General features: G+C 41.5%; 1 protein-coding gene across 3 annotated transcripts; it reads right to left on the minus strand.

Annotated features, from left to right (window-relative positions):
- Positions 1 to 1,183: 1,183 nt before the first annotated feature.
- LOC125433032 lies at positions 1,184 to 27,829 on the minus strand. Of its 3 annotated transcripts, none has more exons than XM_048497318.1 (6): positions 27,678 to 27,829; positions 26,057 to 26,464; positions 21,703 to 22,098; positions 20,745 to 20,793; positions 14,806 to 14,912; positions 1,184 to 1,483 (listed from the first exon to the last, which is right to left on the minus strand). In XM_048497318.1, the coding sequence occupies exons 1-6, from the start codon at positions 27,712 to 27,714 to the stop codon at positions 1,434 to 1,436; spliced, it is 1,047 nt and encodes a 348-aa protein (XP_048353275.1). In that variant the 5' UTR covers positions 27,715 to 27,829; the 3' UTR covers positions 1,184 to 1,433. The 3 variants fall into 3 exon arrangements, with proteins under 3 accessions (XP_048353275.1, XP_048353274.1, XP_048353273.1); XM_048497317.1 differs by lacking the exon at positions 1,184 to 1,483 and adding an exon at positions 8,536 to 8,704; XM_048497316.1 differs by lacking the exon at positions 1,184 to 1,483 and adding an exon at positions 13,676 to 13,827.

Here is a 27,829-nt window from a genome sequence, read left to right on the forward strand (position 1 = left end):
GGTTTAGAACTTACTGAAAGAAATTTAGGGGTCCAGAAATGGAAAAGGTACTCAGACATAAGAACAGTGCAATTGTTATGTTCAGAGGGACATAAATATGAAGAGTTACATGAAAGGAGAGAAAGTAAAAGAGCTAACAGTGAGAATTCTGCACTAGAGAATGGCCAAAAGGAAAAGAGGGGCTGGGGGTTAATGAAGGAGAAAGTTTTAAGAAAACAAGTGAGCAGAGAAGAGATTACCTATCCTCAGTCTGGGTAGAATATGTTGTCTGTTCAGTTGATCCAGAGAATCAGGTTAGAGGGCTTTATACAGCTTCCAAAGGTCCCAAGGAACTAGTAAGATGGTCTGCTGATTCTAGAATGGAATGGGCAGCCTCTGAAACAGCAGAGACTGCATGATTTTTACTGGCAGAAAAGTGATAGTTATTGGGGTTTGTACAAAAGACTAAAAGAAATCATTGTAAAGTCCAGGAATTCAAGGTGAGTACAGAATGAGTACCTGTGGGTTTCCTGACTTTTATTGAGTTAGATAAGTTGAACTTTCCAGAAAGGTGACCAAAATGGCATCTAGAGTGGACAAAAGGGCTGCAGGGGGGAGGCCTCACTCATGCCTAAGTCAGATTGGGAGGAGACAAGGTTAGAAAAGATAATCACGCACACCTGCTTGATTGTATTTAGATTCTGCACTCAGGATACTTGCTCTTGCTGCTTAAATTACGTGCCCACTTTTCTGACTATCATAAAATAGCAGGTTGAGGGCATGATCTGCCAAGCCTGTGGGATCAAATACCAATGGTCATGAAAGCCATTTTAGCTGTACAAGTTGAGGAGGTCTCAGCATGAATGAAGTCATCTAAAAACATCAGGCTTGGAAGTTTCAAAATCCCCAACCCCCGAGATCACCTTGTCTCCCTGTTTGAGCAGATTGAGCTGAGTGTAAAGTGCTATCAAGTTGCAGCCGACTGATGATTACCCAGTAGGGATTTCTAGGCAAGTGAGAAGCCGAAGTAGTCTGCCATTGCCTTCTGTAAAGTCTTCCTTAGTTGTCTCCCACCCAAGCACAGACCTGTTTACCTTCTGAGATCTGATGAGGTGAACCATTCCACATCCCCAATCCCATTTAATGGCCCAGTATAAATATAAAAAAGCATTGAAGAAATAATTAAACCTTAAGGGACTCCAAATTACAGGTTCCAAATACATGATTATTTTATTCCCTATGAAGACTCTTTGAATCCCGATATACAAAAAGAATGAAACCAATGGTGTGGTACCCGCTGTTACACCTAAACACTCAATAACTCTACAGTATCAAAGGCAGTCAGTGTGTCCACGAGTGTCAGCTATGATGGAATTTCCTTATGTAATTGAAGATGGAGATAATCCACCAGTGTTATCCCAAATCAACCAAGCCTGAGGTCAGCTTGAAAAGGATCAGTGGCAGATGGGACATTCAAGAAAATCTGGACTACTTCTGCCACCATCTAGAAGAATAGGAAGAAGAGTTGGTTTTTATTGCCTGCTTTTCTCTACCTTAATGAATCTCAAAGTGACTTACAATCACAATCCCTTCCTCTCTCCAAAACAGGCACCTTGTAAAGTAGGTAGGGCTGAGAGAACTGTGACTAGTCCAAGGTCACCCAGTAGGCTTCTTGTGGAGGAGCGGGGAAAACAAACCCAGTTCAACAGATCATGTGGAGGAGTGGGGAATCAAATCCAGTTCTCCAGATTAGAATCCACCATTATTAGCCACTACACCATGCTGGCTCTGGATTCATCTTATGATTAGCCGAAGTTACCTCATGTCCTTCAGGAAAGAAACAGTGAACAGCCTTGTTACTCTAAGTAGGCAGTTTTTACTTTAGTTGGGGTAATTAGCTGGAGATAGAGAGTGAAAGGGGGCAACTAGGATCAATTGTTTTCACTCAGGATAGTCCGGGGTGAAAACCCTCCAATGGCCAGGCAGTTGTATAATTAGCATATGGTTTTTATTAAAGAATAGGAATAGTAAAACATGAAATATATTTTAAACAATTGACAAAGCATCCAAGAGATGATTAAGAAAAGGGAAGAAGTTGGATAGGGTTTCAGGGATGGGTGATAGCTACCAGTGTTGAAGGGATGTCCAGAGAAATAAGTGCTGAAGAGGAAAACAACCAGTGTTTCCAGGAGCAAAGGAAAGCACCCACATGCAAGGGGGGGTGCATATACAAATCCAGAACACATGCACACACCCACACACAACTATGAATGGCCAAAAGACCAATATTTGTATCCCAAAACGAGTCCTGTGGGGTATGAGATGAGCTGGCAGGGAAGCAAAGACAAAAAACTCATTGCTTTTCTAGGGTTCCAACTAAAGGACCAGAGAAGCTTGATAGGTAATCAGGACCCAAGAGATTGCCTGGTCTATTTATTCTCTTGAATATACTGATTGATTGCTGGGATGGATTCAGATAGGATAAGTAATAGTCTACTTGGAGACTGATTAAATCACTTAGGCCGGGTGACACAGTGGGGATTAGCTTGCTTCATTGTCCTCCCAGGCACACCTTAGGTCAGAGGAAAAGTTCAGTGTCCAACCACCTTCCTGCTCAGGCTTGACACACAAGATGGATTCCAAAACTCTCTGAGAGGCATCCATTTTGTGGTGAGCATTGTCTTGCACTTAAGCCAGTCTTTGGCCCTTGTGTCTTTGTGGAGTCCCTTAGTAGAAGGAGGGGTCTGAATGTTACCGCCTTCCCAGTTTTTACTGACTCCACCCTCTCACAGTGCTCCAGTGATGATAATAGCTGGGGAACTGCTGACTTTTCTCTAATCAGTCCAATTCATATTAATGAATGTCCATATTATTGTAGTTTCAGGGATACTTTCATAGAGGGCCTCAGTTTGTGCAAACTGGTCAACACTCTACTTCCAAATAAAAGCTAATAGATTAGTACCTATAAGCCCTTAAAACAATGCAGTTCAAGGTTGTAATTCTGTGCAAGAGAGCAGAAGAATGTAAGAATTTGGATTTATACCCTGATTTTCTCAACTGTAAGGAGTCTCAAATCAGCTTACAAACTCCTTCCCTTCCTCTCCCCACAACAGACAGCTTGTGACTTTGGTGGGCTTTAGAGAATTCTGATGGAATTGTGACCAGGCCAAGGTCACCCAGCAGGATTCCTGTATAGGAATGAGTGGGGAAGCAAACCTGGTTCACCAGATTAGAGTTCATCGCTCATGTGGAAGAGTGTGGAATCAAACCCAGTTCTTCAGATTAGAGTCCACTGCTCTTAACACTACACCATGGTGGCAAAGGAACAAGGTGCACCCCCTAAGATAAATGCAAGTTCTCACTTTTGGCACAGTGCATATCTTTTTGAAAAAGTACAAGAAACGGAGCTAATGAAGGCAGGGCTAGTTGCTGTATGTCTATCTTTAGTCCCCTAATGTGGACTCTTGATCCAAAGGAGATGTTTGCGTACTCTCTTGGTCCTAAAGCAGACTGCACAGAGACTGCCCTATTGGGATGATGGACTTCAATAGACTTCAATATGTGTTGACATATGTAATCACTTCTGCCCTTGATTTGGGCTTCTTCAAGATATGCTGCATTTGTTTCTTTTTCCAAAGGACTGTTGACAAAGTTGCTTTCATACAAATGAACAATGATAAAGAAATAACACATTTCTCAAATGTTAGTTCTATTTTACCACTAAAACTAATTTTCTATTAGTATTATGCATGAAGTTTTGTATTTGCTACTGTATGTTTTATCTCTGTCGTATTTGTATCTGTGATAGTTTATTGTTGACACAAATGTGCAAATGCATTTGGATCTGCAAGTTTGACAGATTTTTTCCTAGCAGTCTTAGTGTTCTATCCATAAAGCTTTATTCTCCTGTGTTCGGGGTCCCTTTACCATCTAAGGGCCCACCTTTTTTGCCCCCCTCTTTGGGAGGGTTTTAATAAGGGTTTATTGCTGGACTCTGTTTTATCATATTGATCGCTGTGTTTTAATTTAATGGGTTTTAGCTGTATGTGTTTTAAAGTTATGATGTGCACCGCCCAGAGACCTCCAGGGGTAGAGCGGTATATATAACCCAACAACGACAACAAACAACAACAACAATTAAAAATACCCAATAACATGTTCCCATCCACATTATCAAGGGCTACTTATAAATCCAACAGAATCAATTAAGAATACTGCCAATTGTATACTTTTCACTTAATGAGCAATACATTACTGCTCAGAAACAGTTAATATATATTTAATTTAATTCTTTCCTTTATAAACCACTCTCCCCTGAAAAAAAATTACTATTCATATAGAATATTGTTCGCCGCCCTGAACGGGGGTGGGCAGGATATAAATTGAATGAATGAATAAGAATAGCGCTCTCCCCTTTTCAACCCTGAGTTTACAGTCAACAACAAATATATTGGGAATCAGCTAGATGGACACTGTTGCTTTCCTCAACCATGAGCCTGGAGGGACAGCTCCATCTTACAAGCTTTGCAGAAGTGTGATAGGTCCCGCAAGGCCCTGGTCTCATTCCACCAGGCCAGGACCAGAACTGAAAAGGCTCTGGCCCTGCTGCAGACAGCGGACAGCTGGAAAACCTTCAGAGAAGGGATCTCCAGTAGGTTGTTATTATTTGAACACAATGCTCTCCAAGGACTATACTGGGAGAGGTGGTCCCACATATACAGCAATCCCAGACCATTTAGGTTAGCCTTGCATATAGCAAGTTACAGAAATCTAGCCTGTAGGTGACCGTTGCATGGATCACAATGGCAAGGTCAGGGCAAGACAGATAGGACATCAGTTGCCTAGCGCGGATGGAAAAACACCCACCTGGCTGTATGTATGACCTAAGATCACACTCAGGTTCCTGACAGATGGTGAAGGTGTTAATTATACCCTGTCAAGAGCCAAAAGCTGGCTGTCTGATCATGTGTCCTCCTGGCCCCAGTTGATTTAGTTTCCACCAGTTCTGCCTCATCCATCCTGTCATGGCCTCCAAACACCTGGCCAGTGTATCCAGGGCAGAATCAGGCCAGCAGCCCATCAACAGATACATTTGGGTGTTATAAGCATACTGGTGGCAATCCAGCCTGAAACCAGACCAACTGGAATTCTTCAGGTATATTAAGTGGAGTCTGCAGAGAATCTGTTTGCAGCTGCAAGAGAGTTAGCATATCAGCACCCTGTGTAACCCCTATGTTAAGAATGGGATGACCCAGAAAGGGGTGAAGTCAGAAAGAAGCAGAAGGCTGCAGAACTCATGAGGTTGGAGGAAGCAAGGCTACCAGGCTGGGACCTGGATGTATTATTATAAACTCTTAACACCTTGTTTAAGGTAACTGCAATGTTGTTGGGAACTAGTGGGAAGGGAGTTGTTTATTTTTGCTATATTGTACATGTTAGAATGTATTGTTTCAGGGCTTTTTGTGTATGTAATGGGTGAGAGTTCTTTTGGGGACCTTCATCATCTCAAATCCAGTTCACCAAGCCTCTGGAGTCTTCATGAGCCAACCACCAGCAGGAAGAAATGGGACTTGGCATTATCAGACTGCAATTAGAAGGACTTGGAATGAAACTTGAACAGGACCTTGAAGTGTTAGGTTAACATTAATGTTTGATAAGTGTCATATTTTAAGGAAAAGTTAACCATTTTGTTTAAAATTTAGTTGTTGCAAAGTCCTTCCAAGTTCTGCCCCACAGAACCCACAAGCAGAGGTTACACCTGCAGGAAGGCTTTTGCTGCCATTGCCTGTAGAACTTCATTTTCTGTGTGGGTTCAAGTAAGTAGATGTTAAACAACATTGGGGAGGACTTCCCTTGAGGGGCCCCACATACCATTAGGTGATGTGATGAAATCCTCTTCTCTAATGTTACCTTATGTTCCTGACCCTGGAGAAAGGAGCTCAGCCACTATAAGGCTGTCCCTTGTATCCCAGCATCAGTGAGGCGGTGAATCAAAAGATCGTGGTTCACAATGTCAAATGCTGCTGTCAGATTGTGAAGGACCAGCAATGCTGATCAGCCTCGATCCAAATGACTCCGGAGATCATCTGTGAGGGCAACCAAACCTGTTTCCATCCTGTGGCCAGAACAAAAGCCAGACTGCAATGGATTGAGTGCTGATGTGTCCTCCAGGAATATCTGGAACTGCTTCATGATGGTTGTCTTGACTACTTTACTCAGAACTGGCAAAGGTGAGACTGGCCAGTAGTTGGCTAGATCCAGTGGATCTAGCAAAGCGTTTTTCAAATTCTGTTGTACCACTGCTCCCTTCAGCCCCCTGGGAAAGTCTCTGAACTAAGGGACAGATTAATAACCTCCATCAGATGGGGCCACATGCCCTCACTGTTTGCTTTCACCAGCCATGATGGACATGGGTCCAGGGGGCAGGTGGTAGGCTTCACAGCTGCCAGAATCCTGTCTATATCTGCTTGCAAAAGACAGCTGAACTGGCCCAATATGGAATCTGAAGACAGTCAAGGGGTCTCCAGTTCACTAACTGTATCAATAGTGGCTGGAAGGTTCTGGCAAAGCAACAAAATCTTATCTGCAAAAAAGTTTACAAATACCTCACAGCTGATAGCCGAATTCCTACTGAGCCAGGTGAGAGTTAGTGGACGCAATGGAGAATGCATAGAACTCTTTTTTAGCTACCTTCACCGCCATCTCATAGAATTTCATAGGACATCCTATAAGATGTTCTTGCAACTTCATCTCAAGTTTTCTGCCAAACTTGTTCCAGCTGCCTGAGCTCCTCCTTCATTCCCTGCAGCTCTAAGGAATCCCAAGGAGCTTGCCTGAAGCAAGGGTGCAGAGGGCATCATGGAACAGTCTCGTCAATGACTTCAGAAACCTGGCTATGGCAGTCCTCTTATGAATTCATCGAACAAATCACCAGGAGGCACTGGATCCCGCAGGGCTCTCTGGAAACCAAGTGGCTCCACTAGTCTCTGTTGGTGAGCATAAATCCACTTGCTGCTTACTCAGCAATCAGTCAAGCCTTCAGGGTGCAGTCCATGGCACTGTATCACTAAAAGCAGACCAATATTTACCCCTACCCCAAAATCAAGTCCTGGGTGTGGCCTGCCTGACGTGTGGGACTTTTAAGTTGGAAATGAGCAATGTGTATTTTTCAGAAGTGCTTTTAAGTAGCTGTGAACTAAAAACATTTTCCATTGTTAGCTCACTTGCACCACCCATGTCCCATTAATGAAAATAAACTGCAGTTGTACATTGCAGTACTGGAGAATTTTAAGAATAGCATTCATGTGAAAGGGTGTCTGGTTGCAGCACAACTCCAGTGCTGGACAATGGGCAATTGTAAATTTCGGAAATGAAAATATTTAACATAAGGAGAGAAGTTTTACGGTGGTGGCCTTTTGTGGACTCATCAGTTATAATAATAATAATATTTTTAAATAGTTTATTTTTTTGTTTTTAATATTTTTACCATCATAAAATATTTTTACCATAAATTTAGAATGAAAACATATTTTGAGCAAACAATATTCTCAGCAGTGGGAGCATACAGTTGATGAGCCACGCTCCCTTCCCAGTTTCACCCCAGCACATGTTCCCTCTCCCCCAGCTTCCTTCAAAACTATGTTTATACTAAACAGAAATGCAACAAGAAAATCATCGTCGTCGTCGTCGTCATCATCATCACGTGCTTCAAAGGGGGGGGGGACATGTGATGGGAACAGAAGAAGGGATACTGACTAAAAGAGGACTTTTGCATTGATTATAATTTTCCATTTAGTATGCTATGGATATGTCCATGGGGTTGGCTTGTGTTTTTTACTCAGCTCAAAAAAAGTCCTCCGGATCGCTTGTATTTGTTTTAAGGCACTGCTTTCAGTAAATTTAAAAAGAGCTGCTTAATCCAGGAACTCCCTTGTCCATCAACCTAAACTGGGAGTCTTAGTAGGTTTCTGGTAGCTGAAGTATATTATGATGGGCTACAATTGATGGCCTCATAAAATGAGCAGTATTCTGTGACTAGATGCATAACACTGAAGAAACAAGATTGATTAATTGTCCTGTTTATTCTGCTTATAAGTGCCTTCCAAAAGGACAGACTCTTCGAGAAGAACCACAAATTATAAAGACAACTTGGCTCCAAGAGCTGAATGGAATATTCTACCATCTGGTGAGATCTTGTGAGATTCATATTTAACAATTCTGAGTTTAATCTGACTATTTGACATTTGGGCGGTGGGGGGGTGGGGAGATAATGAGACCTAAATATTTTAGTTCGTCATTGTTCCAGCTGTATGGGTCTAGTGCCATGACTTCAGATGTAGTCCAGTTTGGACAGTATCCTGACAGAGTGCAAAAATGTTCCGTTAACTTAGGCCCCTTCCGCACATGCAGAATAATGCACTTTCAATACACTTTTTAATGCACTTTGCAGCTGGATTTACTGTGTGGAATCGCAATATCCATTTTCAAACAATTGTGAAAGTGGATTGAAACTGCATGATTCTGCATGTGCGGAAGGGGCCTTAATATGCTTCAATACTTTGTGTTTTGGTTTGGATATAAAGAGCAGGGCATAATCAGCATGTAGTGGAAGTCTAATCTCATGGTCATTGATTTCCTTACTAACTTTTATTTCATGGTCTTGTAGAGCAGCCCAGGAAAAAGTCAAAGAGATGGGATGAGAGCAGGCAGCACTGTCTAGTGGCCCCTGGAAACACAACAGAGAGGATTTTATTCCACTGAGATAAGCACACATTGCTGGGGAAATCAATAAAAGGTTTGTATCCAGTCAACAACAAATTTGAAGTTTGCACTTAGCAAGCACCAATGGATCATGGTGAAGGCCTGTTCAGCATTTAGTGAAAGCACCATCACTGAAGAAGACCCTTGTTTCTTCAGTATCAGAACATGAATCAGTAGTTTTGAGTTATCCCTTGAGAATTACAGATGTATTATACCTTTGGCATGTATATACTAGTGGCTAGGCATTTGTTAAACAGGTTTGCTAGGGTAGCTGTTGAGGGTTTTTGGCATCAGCAAAATTATGTGCCTGTAATTTTTGGGTAGATTTGAGTCTGGGTCAGGTTTGAGCAACACAGAAATGTTGATAATAATACATACTGTTAGGAAGAGTTTTTAAAGTATCCAACAATGTCTTATCATACCAGGCTGCAAGATACCCATAGCTTTATAAAACAGGCATAGCTTTATAAGAGACATAGCTTTATAAAACAGTGCCCAGAGCTAATCTTGGGCACTGTGCCCTCCCACAGCTGCCCCCCCATCCCCCAATTCCATGTGGGGGTAGGGTGAGCCGGGCTTGCTCCACTCCTGATCTCCACATGGAGTTTGGGTGCAGGGTGAGCCCCACTCATTGTTGTTTAACTGTGCTCTTGCCCTGAACTCCACAGGGAGTTCAAGATGGGGTGCAGATGCAAGGGGGGAGTGGCCATGCAATATGCCAGCAAGGGAGTGGAACCCAGGGCTCCAGCCCCTCCACACCCCTCACTATGCCACTGTACCCACGTACTTCTCCAATTTTAAAAACCTAATTTCATTTGTTAAATGGTTATTCTCCTTCAGGTGTATTAAGTGGAGTCTGCAGAAAGTCTACTTGCATCTGCAGAGAGTTAGCATATCAGCACCCAGAAGGCTTTTGCTACTGTAGCTGGTAGAACTTCATTTTCTGTGTGAGTCCAAACAAGGTTGAATAAAGCGCTGATGATTTAGGGAATTTTGTGAACTTGACCCCAATTGTCTTTTATAGAGTATATCAGAGTCCTGTGTTTGAGTTGTTTATATTTACAGCAGAGATGGCAATTTGCTTTTATTCCTGATTTCCCGTTAGGGTGGCCAGCCCTGGGTTGGGAATTTCCTGGAGATTTGGGGGTGCAGCCTAGGGAAAGCAGGGTTTGGGGGAGAGTGGGACCTCAGCAGGTTATCATGCCATGAGTGCACCCTTCAAAGCAGCCATTTTTTTTCCAGGGAAACTGGTCTCTACCTTGGACTGGGAGCCATCTTCCCCTGGCTGTGCACCATGGGCTGGACCAGCCCCTGAAGAAATCCACAGTGGCTATAATGGCCGGTCTCCCCCTGTGGGAGACCCATGTTCAAATCGTGACTCTGCCATAGAAACTTACTAGGTAACCTGTTCCAAAGTCCTGCACTATACAGTTCTCTGTAGTTGATCCACCTCAACTCTTGGAAGGTGTATATATCCTTTAAATGGTCCATGTCAGCCCACTCTTTAAAAAGAGTCTATCAGGCTCTTCTTTCATTTTGGTGAGTTGGCCAGCACCTTAACATTCCATGTGACAATTTTGAGGAATGACACCAGACAGTTAATAAAGGTGAATGTAATTGGTCCAGCCATGCTTTAGCACAAGGGTTTTTTTTTTTAGGCATTGTTGTGGTTGTCACATTTAATCTTTTGCATCTTTTGCCAGTGATGTGATCTCTATACATTTTCTATGTTCAGATAGTGCTTTCAGAGTTGGATTTTCTATGAAGTACCTGTTCTCCAATTTTATAGCTCACCTGTCTTCCTTTAGAAAGAAAAAGCGGGTGTTATGTTTTGACATGTTCTACAGTAAAGAGAATAACCATTTTGCTTGTATATTACAATGACTAAAGAGGCTCTATTTTGATTCCTGGGAAAGCTTACCAAAAATCTTGTTTTCTGTCTTGTTTTTTCACATAGCTTAGAGCAGTGAGGAGTGATTTTTTTATACTCCAGATAAAGTTATGGACTTTCAATTCATCAGTTCCCTTCCAGCATGGCCAATTGGCCATGCTGGAAGGGGCTGATGGGAATTGCAGTCCATAACATCTGGAGTGCCAAAGGTTTGCCACCATGGGCTTAGAGGCAGGTGTTTGCTGATAGAGATAGGCTGTACCACCACCAAGGTCAGTTGGCTCATTATGGGTATGGAATCATCTTCAATTATTTTCAGTTGGATACAATTGGTCAGCTAAAGGGCAAGGTAACTTGCAAACCTTCCAGACAGTTCTTACTAACTTGATACTTGATTGGTTAATTGTGATTATTTGGTGTGACCAGTTTATGCCATAAATGAATCTCATCAGAGTTAGCAACCATTTTTCCTTTGTCTATTGTCTGCTTTGCTTAAAGAACTGTGCTAATGCACTAAGGACTTCTATTATATTTTCCAGCTGGTGTTTCTTTTAGTAAGTAAGTGTATTTTATTGTGTACCTGGAAACACACCTTATGATTTTGTATTTCCTGCACGTTTTTTAAAACTATTATTTTACAACCTTTCTTTTAATATAAAATACTAAAGTTTCGTTTTGTGTTTTGAGTACTGGTTTAGAACCCAGGCCCTGGCATTGCTATCACCCCAAAGGCCTGGATGGGTCTTTGACATCTACATCAGTCAATAAACAATATGAGTTGTATCCAGAAAGACACAAGCAGAGCTCCGCTTATATAATGTAGTTTCCTTGTCTCTTGCTGCCACTAACAGGTGCTCCATAACAGTTCCCTCAAGGTCCAGGGGACCCTTAGGAACATCACTGAATATTGTGTACAGATCAAAAACCATCCTCCTTCTGTCAAAAGAACTGCCCTCCTTTTATTTTATTTTTTGCTGTTGTCATATCAACATTGCAATCCATGGTGGGGTTTTCAATGTAAGAGATATTCAGAAGTAGTTTGCCATTGCCTGTCTCTGTGGCATGACCCTGGTATTCCTTTGAGGTCTCCCATTCAAATACTTGTCATGGTTGGCCATTTTTAACATCTGAGATCTGAAGGGATCAGGCTAGCCTGGGCTATCCAGGTCAGAGAAAAAGATATTTATGTAGGCACAAAACAACTTCTGGGTACAACCCAAATACCATGAATAATGGAAAAATATATGGGTTTGATTGATTTTCTTTCCTTTCTTCTGAGGCCTATGGGCCTGATTATTGGTTAGTCCAAGATGAAGGCAAAATTTCCTTGGACCAGATAATTTGTCTGCAGCTCCTATGTCAGGAACGCAAGCTTTCCTCTTAACATGGAACAAGTTCAGTCTATTGTCAACACTTGTTGATATACTGTAGAGTGCTTCTGGTGATAGTACATTTATCTGGGAGAGTCCTGAAATACATGGATATGAATGGTCACAGGTAAGTCTGCTTTCGTCATGTGTGTTCTCCATTATATTTTATTTGATAGTGAATATGGATAGTAAGAATAGTATGATATAGAGGGGAATGCTTGGCAGTGGTGGAGGGCCCAGGGATGCCCTCCTCCCCGCTTTCTGTTAAACTTATGAATGAGACATTGTTCCTAAAGTTGTGTCTTTCCAAGATCTTTCCATGTCTCCCCTTTCCTTAGCAGCCTGCCATTTATCTTAAAACTGGTCTCTGAGGCCCAGGAGAGCTTCATATGCAAAATATGCCACAGAGAGAATAATGCAGACACAAACAACATCTGGGTAAGTAATTTTATGTGATTCACCCTCATCCCTGCTCCACTGCATTCCACTTGCAAGACATTCCTGACCATTAGATTGGAGTTTCAGCATAAATTCTTAGGCTGTTTGGTAAAGGGCAAAATGAGGAAAGAATCAATCCACCAACACCTTCTGTGAACTCTTCCACTGTGAACTCATTCATATAATCTGAACCCTTCCTAATCTGTGAAAAAGCATTTTACCTGTAATTCTGTTTTTCTACTGCTCAGATGTTCACCATCCAAGCCTTATCCTTCTATTAAGAATAACATTTCATTTTATTGTATTACTATACCTTTGTGGAGCAGTTCACACCTATGACCTTTTTTAAAGGTGCAGTAGATAGATACCTTAAATGTGAAAATAAGCAGATGTTTTCACACATACATACACTTATCAGGGAGCCATGATTAGTTGATGAATCTTGTTGATTATATGCTAACAGACAAATGTGGATTTATCTGTGCATAATATATGATATAGTCACATTTGTGTTTATATATAGCTAAAATATTTTTATGATGAAATCCAAATGATAATTTTCAGCATCATCACAGAGCATCTTGTTAAAAGATGACTGAGTGTAATAACAGCTGTTGTTATCCTGAAATAGTTACATGTAACAAAGGCTACAACCTAAGAACATTTTTCTGTGAGTAAGCCCCAAAGAACTTAATAGAACTTATTTGGCTAGACCGGTTCAGGATTGCCTCCAAAGTTGGAGAACAACGGGAATGTATTTCTCTGTGCCCAGGAAAGCCTTGCAAGTTGAAATTGCATTAGGTGCCTTACATTCAGATTTGCATCTGAACAATGCCAATCTGAGCTGCACAGGTGTTCCTTATTCAGCAAGAGGAGTCATGCCTGAAAGTGCTTCAGTTCTCTCCAGGATCATAATTAACATACTGTGGAAAGGCCACAGTAACATCAGAATAAGAATAAAAAAAATGGGATTGGAAATGGAATGATTAATTGAGAATTACTAGTTAACAAGTGGGCGACCTGCAAAACATTTGTGGAGCAGGAAAAGGAAAGCAAAGAAGAGGAATTATATTCCAGCTCCAATTTTTGCTTTCAGACAATAACTGCAACTACTCTGCTTCAGTCAGGAGCAGGTTTTCCTGGGCTTAGCTTACCAAATCAGTTCAGTGCACAGACACCTTTGCTTCAACTTTCTGTTCTGCAGTTTAGGCAGAAAGACTGTGATAGATCTTCTGTGGAGAAGAACTGGACGTTTGGGGCTGGTTCCACAAGGCAATGATTCTCAGAGCTATTTGCAGCAACAACAGAGAGCTCATACAGCAGTGTTCTTCACACTTTCCTTGCCAGGAAAATGGTACTGATGTGGGCAAGACCTGCAAAAATGTATACCTTCCCATCCACATGGAATAGAAATGAAATATGCTTAGACTGCATATAAACATACTCAGACTGCAATCTTCCAAGAGATCATACCAAATCAGGTTTGTGAAAAACTTATTAAAACCAGGGGAAAACAGAGAAAGTGGATGATTAGGGAACAATTGGTGTTTCAATCTGTCCTGGATGACAAACCAGAGCAAAAGCTCCATGTTGAAGTATCCTTGCATCCTTAAAGGACAATCTCTGCTAACCTAGAAACCTACCTCCAAGTTTTGAGGACAGATGAAGGAGGGACAACTGGGGCCAGATGCAACCCCAGATGTCCATGGAGGCCAGTTCTACCCTCCTCTTGAGTCCATTACATTAATCCTTCAAACCATCTCTGAGTTTATGGACTACCCTTGGCAGGGGGAGGGGGGAATTGAGCTCAGATGATTAGAGGCCAATAGAACCTCCTTTAAAATGAAAGTCCCAGAACCTGTGGGGAACAAATTGTGCTTGGAGGATATGTATCTCAGTTGCAACCCTTGGTCTATGGCTGTTTTGGTTGCTTTGGGAACCAAGCTTCCCCTTCCCCTTCCCCTTGCCTGGCTGAAATTTCCCTCCACCTTTCCTCTTCCAGTGCATCTGCTCATGGTACATTCACTTTATTAACAATTCACTGATGCTTGTGAACATCCCTTGATCGGGACCACACATTTTTTTAATGCATGTTCTTATGGATACATAGCTACTTGGCTGACTTTTTTACAGTATGAAAAATGTAATGACAAAATACAAAAGTGACTTAAGATTACACTGACTGCAAACATAATTCCATTTTGACATGGAATTCAAGAGCAGACTCCATGAATTAGTACATGTTGGTCTTTAAGTTCTTGTTCAGACTGTTGCCCTAAGTCAGCTGTGACTTGATGGCACAACAACAAGGCTGAGGACTTTTTAGGTATTAAAAATAACAATGTTTTAAAAAGAGTTGAAACATACCTTTCACGTTATTTTTCGTGAACCTCCTGACAAGCAGAGTGGTGATGAACATGATAATTATTATACCAGCCACAGCACAGCTCTCCACCAGGACAACATGGTAAACACTGTAAGCATATACAATACATTCATTACTTCTGCCCTCAAAACTATGAATTACTTGGTAAATTTGCAAGGACACAATTAGGACAACTTGGCTTAGCTTTAGTATAAAATATTGTACACGTTTAGGGATTTCTTCTAGATAATTCAATAAACATATTTCTGGTATGCAAGGAAGCTGATGCTCTATACCAAATGACAGTGTTTCCGTTAACATTTCCCACAACTGTACAGCTCTGAGGCATTTCTACCACATTTTCTCTCAGATGAAAAAAATATTGCATTTTCTGCAATACCAGCATTTTTCATCAAATGTTCAGTCCAGTAGGGAATAAATGCCATTGATTGGCCATTTTTATAATATTTTTCTCACATATTAAGATTGATAGAAAATGTGGAGCCTTTAATAAACATAAAATTCTGGGCTGTTCATTTTACATTTTAGATCCTTCGAGTATCTTTCTGTTTGTTTTTTATAGTCTTTTGCTATTTCATTTTATTATCAGGAAGTAATTATTGGAGAAGAGTTTCTCGCTCTCATCTATCAAAATTTTCCAAAACACGTCATTTTCCTCAGTATTCTCCTTTTTCTTATTTGGACAGCCAAAAAACTTCTTATTTGCAATACAGTGATCTTTTTCATAAGGTGCCATCCAATTATTATTCATTAGCTTATAATACTTTAAGCAACGATTTTTCTAATTCTTTAAAACTAGCAATATCAGTCTTTAGTAGTAGGAACATAGCAATGTGCATGTGATAAGGGATAGTGTCTACAAAAGACTTGAGGGTAAAGCACATAAATCCCAGGTTAAGGACAGAGACAGGGTATACAGGTGTCTGTATGCTAATAGTAGAAGCATTCGACCTAAAATGGGGGAGCTAGAGTACAGAGTTTTGAAGGAGGACTTTGATATAGTGGGCATTACAGAGACATGGTGGAATGAGGAGAACCAGTGGGATGCTGTTATACCAGGCTACAGGCTCTATAGGAAGGATAGGACAGGGCGCATTGGGGGTGGAGTTGCCCTTTACATCAAAGAGAGCATAGTATCACATAAAATAGACAATGCAAGGGGAGCTGGTTCCCCTACAGAATCACTGTGGATATCAATACCAGGTGTGAAGGACAGTTTAATATTAGGAATATATTATCGTCCCCCTGACCAAAGTGCACAAGAGAATTCTGAGATGGAAAAAGAAATTAGAGAGGCCAACAAAAACAAAAATGTAGTGGTAATGGGTGATTTTAACTATCCCCATATAAACTGGAAAAAATGCATGTTCAGGTCATAGTAAGGAGAGAGCATTCCTGGATATGCTAAATGACTGTGGCTTAGAGCAGATGGTTGTGGAACCAACCAGGGGAGAGGTGATCCTAGATCTAATTCTATGTGGGACCCAGGACCTGGTGCAGGAAGTCAGTGTTGTTGAGCCGATAGGGAACAGTGACCACAATGCTGTCAGATTCAGTATCTCAGCATGCTTAACAAGTGGCAACTACTAATGTAGTTACATTCGCCTTCAGAAAGTGAAAATGCTTAAAGATGTGGGGATTAGTGTGCAGGAAGCTGAAAGGGAAAAATCAAGAGAGTCAAAACTGTCCAGGATGCTTGGAGGTTATTTAAAAACACAGTAATAAAAGCTCAGCTGGAATGTGTTCCACAGGTTAGAAAAGGCAGCACCCAGTCCAAAAGAAAGCCACCATGGTTAACATGAGAGGTTGAGGAAATTATCAGAAAAAAGAAAATGTCTTTTAGAAAATGGAAGTCCAGTTTGGCTGATGAAGAATATGAGAGGGAACACAAATGGTGGCAAAAGAGAAGCAAGTTAGCTGTAAGGGAGGCAAAAAAGGATTATGAGGAACGCATGGCTGCGAACATCAAGACCAGCAACAAACAGTTCTTCAAGTACATCAAAAGCAGGAAGCCAGCAAGGGAAGCGGTAGGCCCGTTAGATGACAAAGGAACAAAGGGTGTGCTAAAAGATGGCAGGGAGACTGCAGAGAAGCTGAATGAATTCTTTGCATCTGTCTTCACCCAAGAGGAGGTGAGGAACATTCCTGCACCTGAACCAAGCTTCTTAGGAGGCGAATCCGAGGAACTAGCGAAGATAGTGGTAGACAAGGAAGAAGTTCTGGCAGCCATTGATAAACTAAATGTTACCAAATCCCCTGGCCCAGATTGCATTCACCCAAGAGTTCTTAAAGAGCTCAAGCATTTATTTATTTATTTATTTATTTGTTTGTTTGTTTGTTTGTCTGTTTGTCTGTTTATTTATTTATTATGGGATTTATAAGCCGCCTCACCCCCGAAGGGCTCGAAAGCATGAAATTGCTGATCTTCTCACTTTAATATGCAACTTATCCCTGAAATCAGGCTCCATCCCTTAAGACTGGAAGATGGCCAATGTCACACCAATCTTTAAGAAAGGATCTAGGGGGGACCCGGGAAATTACAGGCCAGTCAGTTTGACACCTGTTCCTGGTAAATTAGTAGAATCTATCATTAAAGGTAAAATTATAAAACATGTAGAAAAGCAAGACCTGCTGAGAAAGAGTCAGCATGGCTTTTGCAGAGGCAAATCCTGTCTTACAAACTTACTAGAGTTCTTTGAGGGTGTAAACAGGCATGTGGACAGGGGTGAACCGGTGGACATTGTCTGCTTGGATTTCCAAAAGGCTTTTGACAAAGTTCCTCACCAGAGACTGTTGAGAAAACTCAGCAATGAAGGAATAAGAGGGGAAGTCCTCCTATGGATTAAAAACTGGTTGAGAAACAGGAAACAAAGAGTGGGTGTAAATGGGAAGTTCTCACAATGGAGAGATGTCGGGAGTGGTGTCCCACAAGGATCCGTTTTGGGACCAGTGCTCTTTCACCTATTCATAAATGACCTGGAAGTAGGGGTGGGTAGCATGGTGGCCAAGTTTGCAGATGATACCAAATTATGTAGGGTGGTGAGAACCACAAAGGATTGCGAAGAGCTCCAATCGGACCTTGATAAATTAGGTGAGTGGGCTCAGAAATGGCAAATGCAGTTCAATGTAGCAAAATGTAAAGTGATGCACATAGGGGCAAAAAATCCAAACTTCACATACACGCTACAGGGGTCAGTGCTATCAGTCACAGACCAGGAAAGGGATTTAGGCGTCTTAGTTGATAGTTCCTGGGAATGTCAACTCAGTGCATGGCAGCTGTGAAAAAGGCAAACTCTATGCTGGGGATCATTAGAAAAGGAATTGATAATAAAACTGCAAAGATTGTCATGCCCTTATATAAAGCAGTGGTGCGACCGCGATTCTGAGTACTGTGTCCAGTTCTGGTCACGTGATCTCAAAAAGGATATTGGGAGATAGAAAAAGTGCAGAGAAGGGCAACAAGGATGATTGAGGGACTGAGCACCTTCCCTATGAGGAGAGGCTGCAGCGCTTTGGGACTCCTTTAGTTTGGAGAGGAAGCGTCTGAGGGGGGGGAGATGATTGAAGTCTACAAAATGATGCATGGGGTAGAAAATGCTGACAGAGAGAAATTTTTCTCTCTTTCTCACAATACTAGAACTAGGGGCTTCATTGAAAATGCTGGGGAAGAATTAGGACTAATAAAAGGAAACACTTCTTCACGCAACGTGTGATTGGTGTTTGGAATATGCTGCCACAGGAGGTGGTGATGGCCACTAACCTGGATAGCTTTAAAAGGGGCTTGGACAGATTTATGGAGGAGAAGTCGATTTATGGCTACCAATCTTGATCCTCTTTGATCTGAGATTGCAATTGCCTTAACAGACCAGGTGATCGGGAGCAACAGCCGCAGAAGGCCATTGCGTTCACATCCTACATGTGAGCTCCCAAAGGCACCTGGTGGGCCACTGCGAGTAGCAGAGAGCTGGACTAGATGGACTTTGGTCTGATCCAGCTGGCTTGTTCTTATGTTCTTATGTTTAACTGTTCATCTGGAGAGTTCTTGAGGGTGTTTTAGCTTTGGCAGAGTTAAGAGTGGGTTTAGCGAAACCCCAGAGCTTATTCTGCCCCAAACCATTGTGAGACCCTTTGGTGTTTAAGGATGAGAGTTTTAGGAGAGAGTTCAGAACCGTGGTATAAAGGTTTATTCTGAATTGAGAACCCTGAGTGTGTGCTAGCTCTAAGAGGAGTAATCTGTGACTGAAACAGCCATCTTTAAGTAAAGCTCCATCTTGTAATTGAAACAGCCATAAGTGAACCTGCATTTGCTCTGTAATGTTTAAGAAGTATCTGCCTAAAGTAATGCGTAAGTGCCTCTCTGAAGCAACAACCTGAGAAGAGAACCCTGTAAAATAAAATCTAGTTTTGTGTTTACTCTTTCAAAAGCCTCTCTATAAGTTCCATTTGTCTTACCTGGCTTCCTGGCTGCGTGGCTGGGCCTGGCCTCGGGCACTGGTTTGATCCTCCCCACTGTGCGGCTGGGCCTGGCCTTGGGTGCCAGCGAGTGGCGCCCTGGCACAGGGGGAGCCGCTGGGTGCTCACCGGGTCGCTGCACTATGGGAGAGACCAGGCGCAGCACCCCATCATGTGATCCAAAGGCGTGCGCCTGGGGACATGTGTGTCCCCATGTCCCCATGGGTGGTACACCCCTGGCGGGTAGGCCTCCAAGCTCTTGAAAATATGTGGATCTTAGATTTCTCAAAGTTCAAAGCAAGACTATTGCTGGTGCAATAATCATTACAACATGTAAGGAGATGATGCCTATCTTGAAGCAAGAGAGGACTGCATCATCAGTAGAGCAAGATGTGCAATACCTCGTCTTGGGTAGTGTGTTTAATGCAAGTGCAAGGGCATTAAAAAAAGATTAAAATGTACAGGGGTCAAAACATATCCCTGCTTCACACCTCTGTTGACAGGTATTTCAGGAGTTAGTGTTCCCAAATGAGAGCATTTAATTTGGCAGAATGTAGCCCTATAGAGTGACTTAATTAGGGCTAAGAATCTACTATCAATTCCCAGTCTGACAAGCTTTCTCCACAAGTCTCTAGAGATAGAATCAAAGGCCCCCTTAAGATCAAGAAAGGCTGTGTACAGTTTTGTCTTTGCCTTTCTACTATATTTGAAGATTAGTCGGTTAAGGACCATGCAATGGTCTAAGGTGGATTTGCCGTTTCTAAAACCTACTTGTTCCAGCCCTAAAATCTTATTCTGGGTAATCCATACAATGAGTTTAACAAGCACAAGATACTTGGCATATAGTTTTCCTATAAATGAAAGGAGGCTAGTAGATCTATAATTGGATGGTATCAGGTGATCGCCCTTTCTGTGAATGTGTACAACTATTGCACAAGTCCATGCTGGAGGTACTGATATGTTGACATTTCTGCATAGAGCCCACCCACCACTCCATATATGCTTTGAATAGTTCCAGGGGTACGGCATCAGGGCCAGGTGATTTGGATGGTTTTAATTGGTCAATTAGCAGTTTAATTTCTGCTGCTGTAACGGCGTCATTCTGGTGCATTCTCCAGAGGAACATGTACGTGCTCAGCTAATTCCTCACTTTCAAAGGTAAATAAGTTAAAAAAATATTGATACCAAGTGTGGACCAGGATATAGGACATTGTGTAGCTGTTAGAACAGTTAGATCCAGAGACTATTGACCAGAAGTGTTTAACATTGTTTGATATTGTTGCCTAGATCACCTTGTCCCATTGTAGATTGATGGCATTGAAACATAAACTGTACCATTGCACTTTAGCTCAATTTGCTTAAATCAAATTGAACTGCAAAATGGAAAAACAGGATAGAAGGACCAGATTTGCCTGCAAACACAAACCCCTTTTTCCAATTATTTTAACTATATATTTAATTTTAGTACCTTGATTTATTCTTGTTGATTGCTGTCATATTGCCACCTATTTTCTGTTCTGAAAATAAAAATAAAGAAAATAGAGAATTAGATTTTTGCCCATCATTATTGCTTTGCTTGTCACAATATTCTCTGGATCTAGCCATTCTGATTGCTTAGTCACCCCGTTTTCAAGATTGTATTAAGCAACATTGGCCCCAGCCCAGATCTTTAGAATAATCTATGAAAAGTGTTTAGAACACTTTTATTAGAACGTTTTAATTAATTGCTGGACATTTTCAAAAATGCAGATACTATTTACAAGTTAGTCAATTTAAAGGTAAAGGTAAAGTTGCTTGTGCAAGAACCTTGTCATTTCTGACCATGGGGGTGATGTCATATCATGACATATATTTGGTGGACTTTGTTTATGAGGTGGTTTTCCATTGCCTTCCCCAGCCTTCTACACTACCTCCAGCAAGCTGGGTACTCATTTTACCGAACTCAAATGGATGTATCATCCTTGATCCAGCTACCTGAAACTGACTTCCATTGGGATCAAACTCAGGTTGCAAGCAGGGCTTTGACTGCAGTACTGCAGCTTACCATTCCGTGCCAAGAGGCTGCTTAGTCAGTTAAGGCATTTTTTAAATTCAATATTATAGAGGCTGAAAATACAAATAAATTCCATTTTGAGAACCATGATTTTGAATATTCCTTGGATCGTGCAGGTTACCACTGTATCGGTTTTTGGCTATAAGTTTTTCCAGGTTAACTCCTCCCCTCTTATTAAAAAAAAGATAACTAGAGCTGAAAAAAACTAGGCTGTAACTGTTATTTCTGAAATACCCCCTTGACAGTCTAAATTGGTACAATCTCAGGATTCACTGTTCCATGTAATTTCTCTGCATCTGTAGACTGGCCTTGAGATCTCAGGAATTCCATTTATATGTGAAAGGCATTTATCACCTTACTAAAAACGGCTCACCTTCTTGAACTATGACTGTGACTTTTGTTAAAGGTCTAACATTCCAACCATCAAGAAACCCAAACCAGTATATCCCTTTATCTTTCAACTGCAGATCTGACATGTGGAAAGAAACACAGTCATTGCTAGAATTTCTTATTATGATCCTTTGATTTGGTTCAGTAGTTAAATATTTCCACCCTTGTCCCAGGAGCTGTCCAGGGGCTTTGAGATCACATTCTTCCAGCAGTTCTCCTTTGCACCAGACTTTCTGTGCTTTCCAGTACTGCTGTCCACAGAAGCCCACAAGATTAACAGGCTTTCCTTGCACCACCACCACCTGTATTGGTCTCCATTCTGGACTTTCAAAAAAAGGTGTTCTAAATGTAGGAGATGGGACTGTTGTTGCACTAAAATCTGAAAGACATGAAAAAGGGGGAGGGTGAAACAGTGAAGAGTACAGTTTTCAAAACAAGTGTTTGTAGCCTGCCTTATACAGTGAATCAAGCCATTGGTCACTTTTGCTCAGAACTACCTGGTCAGAATGGCAGTGGCTCTCTGAGATCTTTCAATACCCTTTTACCTGGAGATTGAATCTGGGAACTTCTTCATGCAAATCATGGTCTCTACCACTAAGTTATCATGTTAAATTTGGGAGACTTCAGAGATCTCTAAGAGCTTATAGGAAAGTTTCCTTTAAGAAGAGATTAATTATTTTTTAAAGAAATAGCATTTTTTGAACAAAATCACAAAATTAACCTCCTCAGCTGCAGCAATACATACTACGGGGTTCGATCCAACCAACTTTTTCATTCAATCTCACCTAATTCTACTATTTAGTACATTCTCCATTCCACATGGCTTTTTCCCAATAAAGTCCCCTGTTGCCCAGTAGAACTTTTTTGGTGGTTAAAGAGGACCCCTTTCTTTTCACAAGTGGAAAAGCTGGTTCGACCTAAGGTAGTAAGTAAATTGTCCCTCTCTTTTTTTCTGAGTTCTGCCTGCTCAGAATCATACATGCTCTCTGTATGTCTACCTCCTATCAATTGCATTTTTTAGAAATATAATTCACTAAAAATAGCACAAGGGAGAAACTCAGAAGCAGAGATGATCCAAACCTTCCCTATATCTTTGTTTTGACTGAAAGCAAGTTCTCCCAACCCTCATGCTGAAGCAAGGGAGGAGGCTATTTGGTTTTTTCCCCCTGTGTACATTGTGGGATTTTGGGGAGGGGGGGGGGAACTTATGCACATTGATACCAGAATGAGGAACTCCCTCCCAAAATTAGCTTCCAAGAGCTCCTCTAGCCTTTTGAACTATAGATTCATGTGAAGATAACCTTCTAGACCAAAAAATACACATTAGCTCATTTGTTGCATGGGATCAAATCCTTTTAAAAAACACTTCTTTCTCCAGGTAGCAGGACTACTGTTGTCCTAGATGCTGCCTAGAATGTGGATGTAATTGTGCCCTATATAAATGTGCAATACCACTCACTGACTCATCAACAGAACTCAAAAACCACCGAAGCCACACACGAAATTTGGCACACCTGTTCCTTACATACTCCAGGTACTCACTAAGAAAGGATTTCCCAAAATATTCACTTCCACTCGATTTATTACCTATTTACTATTTTCACTGCTCATCTCTGGCCATCTGCATGAACATTCTGAGGGCAAGCCAACTGCTCAGTCCACAGACATGCTGCACGAACATTCTAAGGGTGACAGTTAAACACTACCAGCTTCATGTCCTTCACCAACTGCACTTTACCATCGCCCGCCACAACGCATGCGAACCTATCCCTTCTGCTGAAACCGCTACAGGGAGAAGAGGAATTAAACACAGAAAGTGTTTACACACTGCATTATAAAAAGACAACTACAGGAAGCTGCTGCAAAATATGCGAAAACAAACCCATTAGTCCACAGACAGGCTGTGAGGAAATATGCTACATGTCACCCCAAAGTTCACAAACAGGCTGCAAAGAAGTATGCTGAATGTCACCCCAACATTAACAGACAGGCTGTGAAAAAGTACTCCTCCACCCACCCTCATGTTAACAACACCACTACAGCCAAATACTATCAACATACATTACAAACTACACTATCACCTTGGACTACTAAACATTTGTCGGGTTTTGCATATGGACATCAGATTGACTACTGGGGAGACAAGTTTACTGCTCTCGGGCTCTGATCACCCTGTGCTTGGTGTCGTGCTCTGACGTGGCGAGATGAGTCCCCAGAAATGTGCTGCAGTGGCAGTACAGTCCAGCTCCCTGCCCTTCAACCCTACCCTGAACCTCTTCACAGCCTTCTCACTCATCAGCATCCAATGGCAGAACACTTCCTTTCTGCATCCAGAAAATACAATGGCTGCTTCCACATGATGTCTTTTGGAGCCTACCAGGTGAAAGAGAGCAATAACACATTGCATTAGAAAAAGACAACTACAGGAAGCTGCTGCAAAATATGCGAAACCCATCAGTCCACAGACTGTGAGGAAATTTGCTGCATGTCACCCCGAAGTTCACAAACAGGCTGTAAAGCAGTATGCTGAATGTCACCCCAAAATTCATAGAGAGCCTGTGATGAAGTATGCATAGCGAAGCACCGGTACCCTGCTAGTAGATAATGTCCATAATGTCACTGATGATCAGGAGTACAAGTCCCTTCAAGCTGTGATTACAGTGCTCAGCTTGCAAAATCTAAAGATCACAAAATGTGAAGTCCCTTATCAAGTTCATTCTAACATGCTGTAAGACTTTAAGCTTTGTCTTGAGGTTTAAAAATAAGCCACAGTAATACAGTCCCCAATATTTACTCAGAACAGAAGTGGAGAAATAGTTACAACTTCTCAACTATTGTGTTTTAGAAGTAGGTGGGCAGATCGTAAGATTCCTTCCAATCACTAAAATGCCCACATAAAAGTTTTTAATTATTAGTTTCTATTTATTTTTACAATATCATTAAAATGCATAGTTTGTGTGTCTATTTTTAAATATTTTCTATTTTCATCATCATTTTTTTCTACAGCTCTTTCTGTAGGTCTACATTTATTGACATGATCATTTAAAACTATATCTACATTTTCATTCTTCGTGTATCCCTTAATGAAGAGTGTTTCAGTCTGAAATGTGTCTTGCCTCATACTTTGTATTAAAACAATCTTTACATCTGCCTGGCAATCATTTTTGTTGTTATGCATGATGAAATATTGTCTCTTGCAATAGTACCAGGATGTGCTTTTGAGCCACAATTACCACATTCCTCTCTAAACTTCCTTAAATTCATACTAGTCAAGTTCAGTTCCATACAAGTTCTCTCTTGGTAGTGCCAAACATTTTCCCTTTCTTGCACATTTAGCCTGCTCAAAAAAGAAAAAAGAAAAATACTAGCATGACCAGTGTGTGCCTTCCTCATCAAGTCTAACCTATTCTGCAACAAAACTGGTCTCCATGTTACATAGAATGAATGTCATATCACTGCCTTTGAACTGAAGCTTGAAGGATTACCTTGCAAATGTTAAGATGCTTTGAAGTGATCAAATGGGTGTCAAAGGCCCTTTCCCCACATACCTTAAGCCCCGCGCTACTCTCCTCAAGCACTCCCCACTACAGGGGCGGCAACAACGCAGCCGTCCCGATGCTGCCACTCTCGCGCCCTCTCAGCGCACGGCATCCCTGGCGCTCCTTGAAACGGTGCCTTTTGATGACCCCGGGCATGCGCCAGAGATGCCGCGTGCTGAGAGTAGCACGCAGCAAAGGGCAGCAAAAGTAAGTGGGGAAATGCCCAAACTCTACTGACTTGCTTTTTCTGTTGCTTCCTGATTTCTGTTAATCCTGCCTCTGCTGGACTAGACACTGGTGTAGGTCCTAGAGCACTGCTGTTGTCCACTGGTGGCTGACATGTTATTTTCAAGGAATTGTGGAGATATCAACTATTAAAAAGGGGTTTAATAGACCTGGAAACTACAATTCTATTAGCAGAAAAAGGCCAGCAATCTGTACTAAAAATTCTTAGTACTCTTAGGTTTCCAAGTGTTCCTTGGGGGCGGTCCTGACAGTTAAGCAGGTATAAATGTAGGAGATCCTGATGTATTCCAAACCTTTGCCAAACTAAATATGCAACCAGTTGACTATGAGGATGGTTGAAGACTGAAGATGTACCCATCCATGCATCCAATGCTTGGTCATACCTCAGTCCTCACACAATGAAAACTCCATCCCACACTGCTTCTTCATCTATTCTTGCAAAAAATGGCAGCAAAATGTGGGGCTACCATGATGGGCCCATAGGAATGACATGGGTGTTGTAAATTTGTATGCACTCGAAGAGTTACCTTAGAAAATGCTCAAAGTGCTCACCTTTGTGAACCACTATTTTAATTGGTACCAAATAATCAATATTCTTGCCATTCAGTTGCCCAAACCAGTATTGACCTGAATCCTTTTCTTCAACAGTTAGAATGTGTACAGAAACACAGCCTTTCCTTGATTCTCCCAGTTTGACCTTTTCATTTGATGCCATAGTTAGAATCTTCCATTCTGGCTCTGAGAAGATCACAGGATTTCTTCTGGGGATACATACGTTCGGCTGTTCTTTGCACCAGACTTTCTCTGTATTCCAATTTTCTTGGCCACAGAAGAGAAATAAGCGGAGGGATTCCCCTTGCTGCATATTCATTTCTTGCTTTCTTCCTTCTGCAACTGGTCTTTCAATGGAAGGGAGTAAAGGTGTTGTAGATGAATGAGTCTTACTCAGCACAAAAAGACCTTTGGCAAAAACAGTAAAAATAGTGCAATTATAGACACCTTACAAACAACATTCCTTTGACCTTTCAGGTTAAGGTATTCACCAAATATGGTGTCACTGATCTTGAATTGAAAATGTGGAGACACAACATTTTCTCTCTGCCTAAAATTTGCTTAATGTTCCCAGAGTAATATTGGAGAGGTTGAGATCTCCACACTGGGGCGCTGAAAGGAGGACATTTGCTGCACATCTTTCCATGCAGTTCCTGCACGTTCTAATCTCCTCCCACACCTCAGGTAAAAGCACACATGGGACTTGCATGAGCTGTGCAGTCCAAATGGCAGTAGACACACAAGGTAGGAGCTCTGCTTTGATGGGGCCTCAAGCTTCTGGTATAGCATTCAAGCATTTCATTAAGGGTGCAAGTAACTGCTGTTTGGATTTATCCCAAGTGTTATTTTTTCCTTCCAGTTTGTCAAATATGGGTAAATAAAAGGGGGGAGAAATCTGTGAATGATCAGAGACCCTCATTGGAAAGTGAGAAGAATGTGTGCCTGATCCAGGCCATAAAAAAACTGACTGCTGAACAGGCATTGTGGTGAATCTGGCACCATAACTGGCAATGATAAAGAACTGGCACAAGGGATTCAGATCCTAGTCATGATTTACGGACTTGATTCACAGGTGATGCAACTGGCTGCTATCCTATCAGGAGTGCCACAGGATCAATGGAATTTACTCCCAAGTAAATGTTCACAGACCTGCAGCCATGATTAAGTGCTTTCTCCACCTTCCTTTCCGTTCACTTTGAACACACACTCTACGCCACTTGTGGCCTCTAGCCTTCATTCACATTATATAAACAAATGGATGGGTGCAAAACAGGTAAACTGGACTTTTGGGTTCAAAATAGTGCGGTGGCAAGTAACTGTTAGACAAAACAGGATATAAAGCTGTCGATCATAATTTGTTTAGCTTTTTCGTTGATGGCAGCTAGAATTGTTTTCTCCTTTCAGAAAAAAAGACAGATTACCTGTTTATAGTTTTCAGAAGTGGTAATTGCAAAAGCAAATAAGCAGAATCCAGTTATCAAATTAATTCAGTAGCATGCTGCTGTGTTTTATACTGAGCACTGAATTATTTATAATAGAGAAGTAGGATGTTAATGTTTAAACAAACAAACAAAAATGGATGCCGATGACCCCAAATTAAGAACATTTCCCTGTGCCTTACCTCTTAAAACCAGCAGGAAAGTGTAGAGTTGCTTCATCCTGTGTCTAAATATTGCTTAGAGAGCAGAGCAGAGCAGAGCAGAGTAACCGGTTGGTCAATTTGGCTTTTCAGGAAGAAACTAAAATGTTAATTATTATTGTCTGTCACTTGGT

Source organism: Sphaerodactylus townsendi, linkage group LG05 (assembly GCF_021028975.2).
Source record: "Sphaerodactylus townsendi isolate TG3544 linkage group LG05, MPM_Stown_v2.3, whole genome shotgun sequence".
In the NCBI taxonomy this organism is placed as follows: Eukaryota; Metazoa; Chordata; class Lepidosauria; order Squamata; family Sphaerodactylidae; genus Sphaerodactylus; species Sphaerodactylus townsendi.

Coding starts and splice junctions, on each gene's coding strand:
- LOC125433032 (XM_048497316.1), bottom strand. CDS start 27,714: ATGAAGCAACTCTACACTTTCCTGCTGGTTTTAAGAG. Junction 22,099..26,056: donor TAAAATAGTGGTTCACAAAG/GTGAGCACTTTG, acceptor CATGTCTTTCAG/ATTTTAGTGCAACAACAGTC. Junction 14,913..20,744: donor ATCAACAAGAATAAATCAAG/GTACTAAAATTA, acceptor ATATGCTTACAG/TGTTTACCATGTTGTCCTGG.